Genomic DNA, 9,101 nt, shown 5'->3' with positions numbered 1-9,101 from the left:
TTAGAATGAGGATCAAGGTGCTCTTGGATCTTTTCATGGAGGGGAAAGGGAGGTAACGATATCACCAATCGTCTCTGGAAGGAGGAGGAGCAAGATGATCGATTTCATTTTTCCTAAAAAAGTTGAGATCTTTGAATTTTTCTGTGAGTAAGGCTAATTAGATTTTGTACTTAGCCAACCATTTCAATCACAAGTTTTCAAAGCTTTGGTACGTTGTAGATTGTAGAATTGCAAGATTACCTTGTAGAGGCCTCAAGGATCAGATAAAGCCAAATGGGATTAGGATGCTTGAAGGATTTCAAAGCACTTTGGCAAAGCTCACTCTTGGAAGTTCTTGTAATCAAATTCAAGGTGAAGACGATGGAGGGTACACAAGGTGTACACATTGTCTTCTTCAAATTGAGAATAGGACCACAATTACAAATGGAATATGGATGCTTGAAGGATTTCAAAGCGCTTCTTGAAACTAGAATGGCAAGGCTCACTCAGTGGAAGTTCTTGTAGTCAAATTGAAGGTGAAGACAACGGAAGGTACACAAGGTGTACACATCCTCTTCTTCAAATTGAAAATATGAACACATTTACAAACTCAAGATATAGTTTTTGTTGGTTAGACCATAACCCAAATTTTGGTCTACTTTGTTTAAAGAAGAATCACAAGGCTACGCCGAATGGAAATTGTGTTGACAACCATGAAATTCCAAGCTGTTAACACATAATAAGGTTTACAAGACAAATTTTTTTGAGACCAAGTATGGCACAATGTTTGACTCATGAATGGAAGATGTAAGAGACTAGGGACAACCACATGCTCTTCTCCACCCACCCATGCTATATATAGGACCTTATTCCTAGCTATATATAGACCCCTCCACTGCATGTATGTCCTAGCCACCCTTGTCCTGACATTAGTCCCCCCTTGGAGAAGTGTTTTTGGCCTTAAAAAAAAGAGTTGGGATATCTCGACAAGAACAATAATGTTTTCCACATTGGAACCTCTCATGGGTCGAGCTATCAAGTTGACCAATACACGATCAAATAGGAGGTTCAATGAACCAAGAAGAGCATCTTGATTGTCTACATTGTTGTCTTTTTGCAAATGGCTTATATCCAAAACCGGATGAATACAATAGTGTGTAGACTCACTTATAACTCACTTGAGTACTTTAAATACATTACCACAACTAAGAGGTGTCTAAATGAATGACCAAGTTTTATAATTTTTTGAAGGTGTTGGAACATGTAGGAATACTTCTTCTCAACTTTCCATGAAAGTGACATGATGACATAACTCATCAACAGAAATAAAGTCCTTGACTTGCTATCATTTCTCATTAGTAAGCAAACCCCACGCTAAGGTCAAAAACTTGAGACAAACATGGAGAGACTAAACCTAGTCACAACGTGCTTTGCATCATGATAAACAAAATTCAAACTAGAAAGGCAAGAGTTCCAATTGGATTGCTTCTAACTAATGTACACTCTTAGCATAGCCTCTAGAACTAGATTAATACTTGCAAGTTTCCTATCCATGTTTGGATGAGTGATAGTAGTGATATTGAGTTGTTTCTCCCCAAACATTTATAAATAGTCCCACAAATGACTGCTAAACATGGGTCACAATTACTCCCAATATTATTGATGAGATTAATCTATATAATCGATACACGTTATGAACAAACAACTTGGTTAACTTTAGAGAGTGAATAGTGAATTGAATATAACTTTACAAATTTTAGTCAATCTATCTACAAAAGCACCCATATCGAGCCATCACCTCGTATGGTCGTTGGTGCATCCACAAAAATCTCATAGAGATAGTGCACCTGTGGTGCAAAATGCTTTATAAAGCTATCGATTTTATGAATTTGCATGCCATTCCAAATTTACCTTTTCTAAATACTAGGACCCATAACACTTAGTGTACATGCATTTCGCAAAAAATGATCCAAACTTTCATTTTCATGACTATAGTTGCCAATGCTTATGGAGAATGTTATGCTCATAGCACACATCAAAAAGGAGATAAGAATATGGATAAATAGCTCTATGAAAGAAACTAAATACTTCCCAGTGAAGTTACTTGAAAGTCTTGCTAACACATTTGGACCATAATAGAATGTGAAAATGAATCACATCTAGGTACAAAAAATGAAACACTTTCATTAATACATCATAGCCTTGGTATATGCATTGTTTGGCGGCTACGTCAACAATGGCCAAACGGACCAGTCAAAGATGCTATTACTATTTCTAGTAAATGCTAACAAGGCCAGATGATGCAAATGTGAAGTAAAGATGAAGATGAATCAAATACAAGCAACAGATGCAGACAAGAGTTGAAATTGATGACTATCTATGGAGTTACGATCACAATTGACGGTCACTTAAGTTTTAGGATTTCTGTCAAATGATCGCAAATGCGGGTTGTAATTGTGTTTTGGGCTCATCAAGAGTTCCAAGTTGTAAACATTGAGCTATATTTAGATCCTAGGCAGTGCAGATAGCAGATTAAGTGAGTTTGGCCATTTGGATGCCCGGCCACTTCTAAAAAGCCTAGTGAGTATATAACTCAAAATACACAATGTGAAAGGGGATTCTTACTCACTTGAGATAAGCTTGGTGAAGAAGGAGATGTCCATGGAGTTCTTGAGCTTTCTACGTGCGTACATGGACGATTAGGCCTCATGCCAATAGCTAAACTCTAGCCTCTTCTCTCTCGTTTGCTCATGGTGTAATCAATGCGTGATTAATCAAATATTAGTGGTTGATTTGTTGATTAATCTCTCTCTTTTTCATATTTCCCTCTTGTTTAAGCATGCTACTAAGTGTGTGTAGACTTGTGTAGAGTGTTGGTGCCCGATGTGGTCATCCTATGCTATTCTATGCTCAATGTGTGCTTGATTAGAGTTGGATTAGTGATTGATTAGAGAGTAGTGTGTGATTAAGCTTGTGTGTGAGAGATTAGGCCGAATGGTAGAGTAAGTAGTGTGCTCACTCCTCGTAGCAACATCATACCCGCTCCGTAGCTTTCTTTGTGTGTAGGTTTCACCTTCTAATCCTCCATTTGGCACGCACAAGCCACTTGTGTGTTTCCATGCCCTAGCCGGATCCTACTCCTCGCATTGACATTATGTTGATGTCCTCCCTATGCTAGGATGACGTCCCAACATTGGCGTTGTTGCCGGGGATTGATAGCCTAAGCTAGAGGTGCCATTGGTGTGATTAGGAGACACTAATTTCCCTAATTTTTTTGTTAATTTTGTTAGTTTTTAGATTAGGTGTGTTGATTAATTGAGTGGTTATTAGTGTGATTAGTGCTTGGGTTAGCATTGATTATGCTTAGAACATCACAAAACAATCCACACACATCATTAGTTCTTGATTTGGATCACTAATTTTGACCATCAAATTCACTAATTTTCCCTAACCTTAATGCTAATTTCCCGTTGATTGATAAGTGTTTTTTGTGCTACACACAAGTAGAAAGTGAGTTGGGTGTATGGACAACATGCCTATGCGATCCACACACTCATATCCTACTCCATTTGTGCGCAAATCGTAGCTGAAATCACCTATTAATCACTAATTTTCACTAATTATTTGGGCATTTTGCAAAGTGCTGATTTTTATTGATTATTTGATGCATGTCCATGATGATTATGTGTTTACATTCATGGTAAACGATGCTACACATTGATTTTTGTGTTGGTTGTGTGTAGGTGATTTTACGGGATCCACACACACACACACACACACTAGTGTGTTGGCCACTAATCAAGTGCTTAATCACTGAGTTTCTCACTAATTAAGGTGCTGAAATTAATGCTAATTTTCTGATTTTATGTGAAGGTTTGGTTCATAAACTATGTGCATTCGTAAAATGCAAAACTAGGTGCGGTTTATGCCCGCTTGCGTATAGGTGGAAGTGCCTAATTTGGGGCTGTTTTGGAGTCAAATTTGCTTATGAGAAGCATGTAATTGCTTATGGTCGTCAATGAGTTATAGTTATGTTTTTCTGATTCCGTTGTGATGCCAAAATGCTGCCAAAATTTGGTCAAATTTGGTTATGTATGCTTATGTGCATCATTTGATGCAAAAAGCGTGTTAATGATTGATTAAATTTGAGATTTGGATGCTCGAATTGATGTTTAATTGATCCAAAATGCTGTTTTGAGTGCGATTAGTCATCGTGCAAGAGAGGGTGATTTCTGTGTTCATTTAAGCACAGTTTTGAGACGATTTGTGTGCTTAAAGAATGATGTTTTGTGTGATTTTGATTAAGTAAGTGATCAATTTCTGCATTTCGATTGCTTGATTGTGAACGTTTAGGTCGGTGGGCTGATCTAGAATTTTTGGGAATTTTGGCAAAATTTTTGGTAATTTTTACTCAAATGTGCTAATTATACTCAAAAAATTGATAAATCGCCTAATTCGGGTGAATTGTGGAGTGCCGGGGTAAATTTTTTGGTTTTCTGAGTGTTTTTGCGTGATAGTTTAAATTTTTTAAGGTTTTTGTTTGATAAGATTTGATTTTTTTAAAATTTATATTTGTGTATTTTATTATTTTTCTGTGTTTTTTCTATTTTTGTTTGTTCTTTTTAAATTATTTTGTGTTTTTTTTAAAAGAATTATTTTTGTGTGTTTTTTTATAATTTTTGTGTTTTTTATTTGGTATTTTCTTTATTTATTATATTTTAATTATGGTTTTTAGTAATTTTGTGCATGTTTTGATTTTTTTCTGTGTTTTTAGAATTATTTGTGTTTTTTAAATTTATTATTTGTGTTTATTTTTGTATTTTTGTATGTGTTTTTTGATTTTTTGTGTATTTTATTATTTATTTTGTGAGTTTTTTGTGACTCTTTTTGAATTATTGTATGATTCTTGAAATTTTTAGTGTATTTTTTGTATTTTTTTGTGTGTTTTTGTATTTATTTTTTTATTTTTGGGGATTATTTTTTGTTTTTTTTTAATTTAAAAAAATATACTGACCTGTCTCCCGCTCCCGCGTTGACCAAAGCTGGCCCGCCCGCCTGCTGTCTCGCCGCGATCCGAGCTGAACCGCTGCTCGCGTCGTTATTAGCGCTAAGCCCGCTTGCAGTTATGCAGCCCTGACCTACCTACCTACGCGCTAAGCCCGGTCCCGCCCTTGACATCCTACGCCCTCACGCACTCACTGCTGGCGGGTCTTGCTACGTGCTCGCGCTCCCTCTCACTCTTGATACACGGTTGGGGTCCCCTCATCACACGCGCCTCGCAGCTCGCCATCCCGTGCAGCTCACTCACTCACCCTCTCGCCTCTTTGCGCAGCTCGCTCTGACCAGCAGCTCACGCCACACACACCTGCTCTCATCCAACTTGCAAGCTACAGTTGCGCGCACACAAAGCCGCAGTGCCACACACATACACATCGCCTTCCTCGCCTGCTACTACAAGTTGAAGACACACACACCACTTGCCTCTCCAGCGTAGGCCATCACACACACACACACTCACGAAGTAGCTTTCAAGCCCACCAATCCACCTGCACACACAATCATGCACACCATTTGAGTGTTGCAGCGTTTGCGCAAACCTTGCCACAGATGGCGCATCTCCAGCACATAAATACACACACAACACACACACACACAGTGGTTGACTTGTTGATTTAAAAAAAAAACAAAAACAAAAACAAAAACAAAACAAGAGCACATTCGCGCACTCACAAACACATACACATACACTCGGACTCGCCGTACGCGTAGCTAATGTAGTGGCCATAAGGAGGCCGGAAATTGAGCATTGCCAGGCAGAATTTTCCATGCAAGTCATCAAAAGAGCAAATTGAAGCGAAGAAAATAACATAATTTTTTTTGAGTGTGCCAGGGATAAGAGTGACAGTGAGGCCGGAAAAGAAAAAGTTGCGGACAGAACACTTCAGAGGTCGGATGACCTATGGTCACCTGCGTGGTGGTTTAATTTAAATTAAACGCCATATAAAGTGTGCTGTCAAAACAGGCAAATTTACGTCGTTTTAGTTCAGGTCAAAAGTGCTTTGCTAATCTACAATTTTGCAAATTAAGAGCAAATTTCATCGCTCAATCAACTGGAATCGAGGTATCACAAAGGCGAGTAGTCGTTGCAGTACAGTTGTAAGTATCTTGCCAACTAGTGCTATAGCTATATAGGTAAATCAGATCGTCGAGATCACAGCTAAGCCTAGCAGAGAGCTTTGAATTAGGAAAACCACTGTCACCCGCGGGAGAGGCTAGAAAAAGGGAATACAAGTGCTTAGCAGGTCAGTTACAGGGTTGAAAGAAAAATGGAGCAGCAGATGCAACAACAACAGTCAATGGCAACATCGGCAAATCAAAGCAGTTATGATGCAGCTTCAAGCTCATTAATAACAGTCAAATCAGTTGGCGTGAGGTTGGAGTTAATAGGTCATTTCAAAGACTTTCGATGCTACATGGATGATGCAGACAATCGCTATCTAAAGTCCAAGCAAAATGCGCTGAAAAGCCCGACAATACAGGTTGTGGAAGTAGAAGAAGCTACCAACATGGCTAATTCACAAAAGAACCTAATGGAAGATTGTTTAGGATCGGTGTACATGAAGCTCAAACCAGGTAGTGAGTTGGACATAATAAAATTGCACAGGCAAGATCTTCCAGAGGTTAGCAGTTGTCGAGTCACTGTGCTCTTGATAAAGTCAAATTACAAGGACAAAAACTATAGCAGTCTCTATAGAGATATGGAGGGTAGATGGTGCAAAGCAGAAACACCTCAACAAGCGACGGAAGAGCCAAATCAATGCTTTATAGCTCATGAAGATGGTTCAAAGTTGGGTTACAAATACATGTCGACAAGGGGTAATATTTACCGCTTGATAATGAGCTTACCTTTAGCTTCCAATGCAGATATAGTGGTAGCTCAGAACAGAGAAATCACTCAAGAGACGGGGCCTACTATAATCAATCTGCCAAAAAATGAAGACACAGTCAGTAGGAAGGAATTCCTTGAAGCCATGTGTAAATGACAGTTGCCTTCAACCACTTCAGAAGTCAACAAGCAACCTGAACCAATAGCCCTTCATTGGATCCACGAACCAAGATGGAAAGATCCAACTTATGTAGATTCTGTTGGACAAAGATGGGTTCAAGTCACACGGGTAAGGACATTTAGCGAGTCAGTTCCTAGGACACTATGGGCAACGCGCATTGGAGACAAGAGCTATGATATAGATGGAAGATGCTATGAATTAGATCTTATTGCAGATAAATTCTCAGAAAGAGCTGCAGCTTTCATCTTGTCACCTTGAACTCCACAAGAACAAATTGAGCAACGGACACATGACGGAATGATATCTAACCAGGTAAATATTGGTCACACTGTCACTATTGCACAAAGTCAATCACTAGAAGATAGGGAAGTGCACTTTAAAAGCTCTAGGCTTCTAGTGACACATGATCAGACTTTGAATTTGTATGAGCACAATTCAACTCCTTTCATTACACAGATGAGTACCACAACACAACATTCACAGGTACAGAACACTACACATGCACCACAAAATGTACCAACACAAACACACGTACAATCAATGGAAGAATCAGCTATTGAGTTAACACAACCTAGCTCAATCAGCTGAGCTAGATGACAAAGCTAGAATATCCACATCTGGCATAAGAAAGATACCTCTTACAGATAGGGAACACTCTCGGATGGGGGGAGTCCAATCTCCACCTCACTTACTGCAATCAAGACAACCCTATAAACTGCAAACAGCAAAGGAGAGTCACAATACTCTCTTACAATTCAGCGGACAACAGAAGCCAAATACAGGATCGAATCGACAACATAGTCCTAAGACTATACAGAAGCCACAGATAAAGGATCACATGTTGATAACAGACATAGAATTAAAGTTGGTCACTGAAGCAGGGGCTGAAACGACCATCTACCAGGGTTATAATGGAAGCTATTACAAGCTTCTTGAGAATGCCACAGTCAAAAAAGATAAGGGCAATCAATCAAAGCCAGTGTCAGTGTTGGTTTTTAAGTATCTACATGTCATGCTGATGACATATTTGATCCAAGATACTATGGGCAACGAATACCAACAATATTATGGACAGATACCTCGACCAGGTATAGAACAAATAGGAATAGATGTGCACTGCTACGTATGTGGCATTGATCATCTAATACCCAATTGCCCAGTAAAGATGCACTTAGATATGATGAAGCAGCAAAACCAAGACAGTATCAGACTGCAAGCAGCGGAATCATTAAAGCAGACGTCTCCAAATATAAAGTCGCTAGAAAGAAAGCATATCTTGTCAAAGGATACCAGAGACAAACTGATAACTAAAATATTGGAGGTCAAAGGCATCAATGATATTTTGATTGAAAATCAAGCTGCCAAAAACGATCAGCTACAAAAGATGGTCTGAAATAGCTTGGAATTTTTCAGCATGAAGTCGAAAAATCCAACAAAGATGCAGCGGACGATCCAATGTCAGAGAAAGTGGATGAAGAAATTATCTGCGACCCATAACCAGAGCAGGTACGGGCAGTCAAGGACTTGCCACTGAAGATTTCAACAAGTAGAAATGTGGAATCAAAGATTCTACGTAATAATGCTAATAGCACACATAGTTCATCGCTAATGAATGTACCTCAGGATTCAACAAAGCCAGAGATCAAGTCTCAAAGCCAAGAAACAGACATCTCAATGTGTTCAAAGGCAGACTTGAATCAAAAGGCAGAGGCGGTCATAAAGTCAGATCCTAATATTGTCTCGCCAATGGAAGATGCCACAGAACCAAAGGTGACACAAATCACAATTAACTTGAACAATCAGAAGCAAATGGTGCATCAAGCACATGAAGCCTATCAAAAGACCTACAAATAGATCAATAAAGAGCAATGTGAACCAAAGGCCACGGCAAGCATTGCATCTGGAGAAAAGAGTCAACATACTTCTGTCCAGCTGGCAGAGGAAATTAAAGACTCAAACAGATTGTCAAAAATAGAGGCACAAAGGACTGTTCAAGTCAGTTTAGATGCAGAACTCACCAACGCATGTCATCCACAAGCAAAGAAGTCCAACAAG

General features: G+C 39.0%; 1 protein-coding gene across 1 annotated transcript; it reads left to right on the top strand.

Annotated features, from left to right (window-relative positions):
* Nucleotides 1-6,305: 6,305 nt before the first annotated feature.
* Nucleotides 6,306-7,022, top strand: LOC147424534 (uncharacterized). The gene has a single exon (XM_086499741.1). The coding sequence runs from the start codon at nucleotides 6,306-6,308 to the stop codon at nucleotides 7,020-7,022; it is 717 nt and encodes a 238-aa protein (XP_086355867.1).
* Nucleotides 7,023-9,101: the final 2,079 nt, after the last annotated feature.

This window comes from Adiantum capillus-veneris, chromosome 25 (assembly GCF_014529385.1).
Source record: "Adiantum capillus-veneris isolate H3 chromosome 25, ASM1452938v2, whole genome shotgun sequence".
NCBI classification, from domain to species: Eukaryota; Viridiplantae; Streptophyta; class Polypodiopsida; order Polypodiales; family Pteridaceae; genus Adiantum; species Adiantum capillus-veneris.
This window is presented reverse-complemented; position numbering and strand designations above follow the sequence as displayed.

Excerpts from the sequence above, each read along its gene's own strand:
- LOC147424534 (XM_086499741.1), top strand. The coding sequence starts at position 6,306 with ATGGAGCAGCAGATGCAACAACAACAGTCAATGGCAACATCGGCAAAT.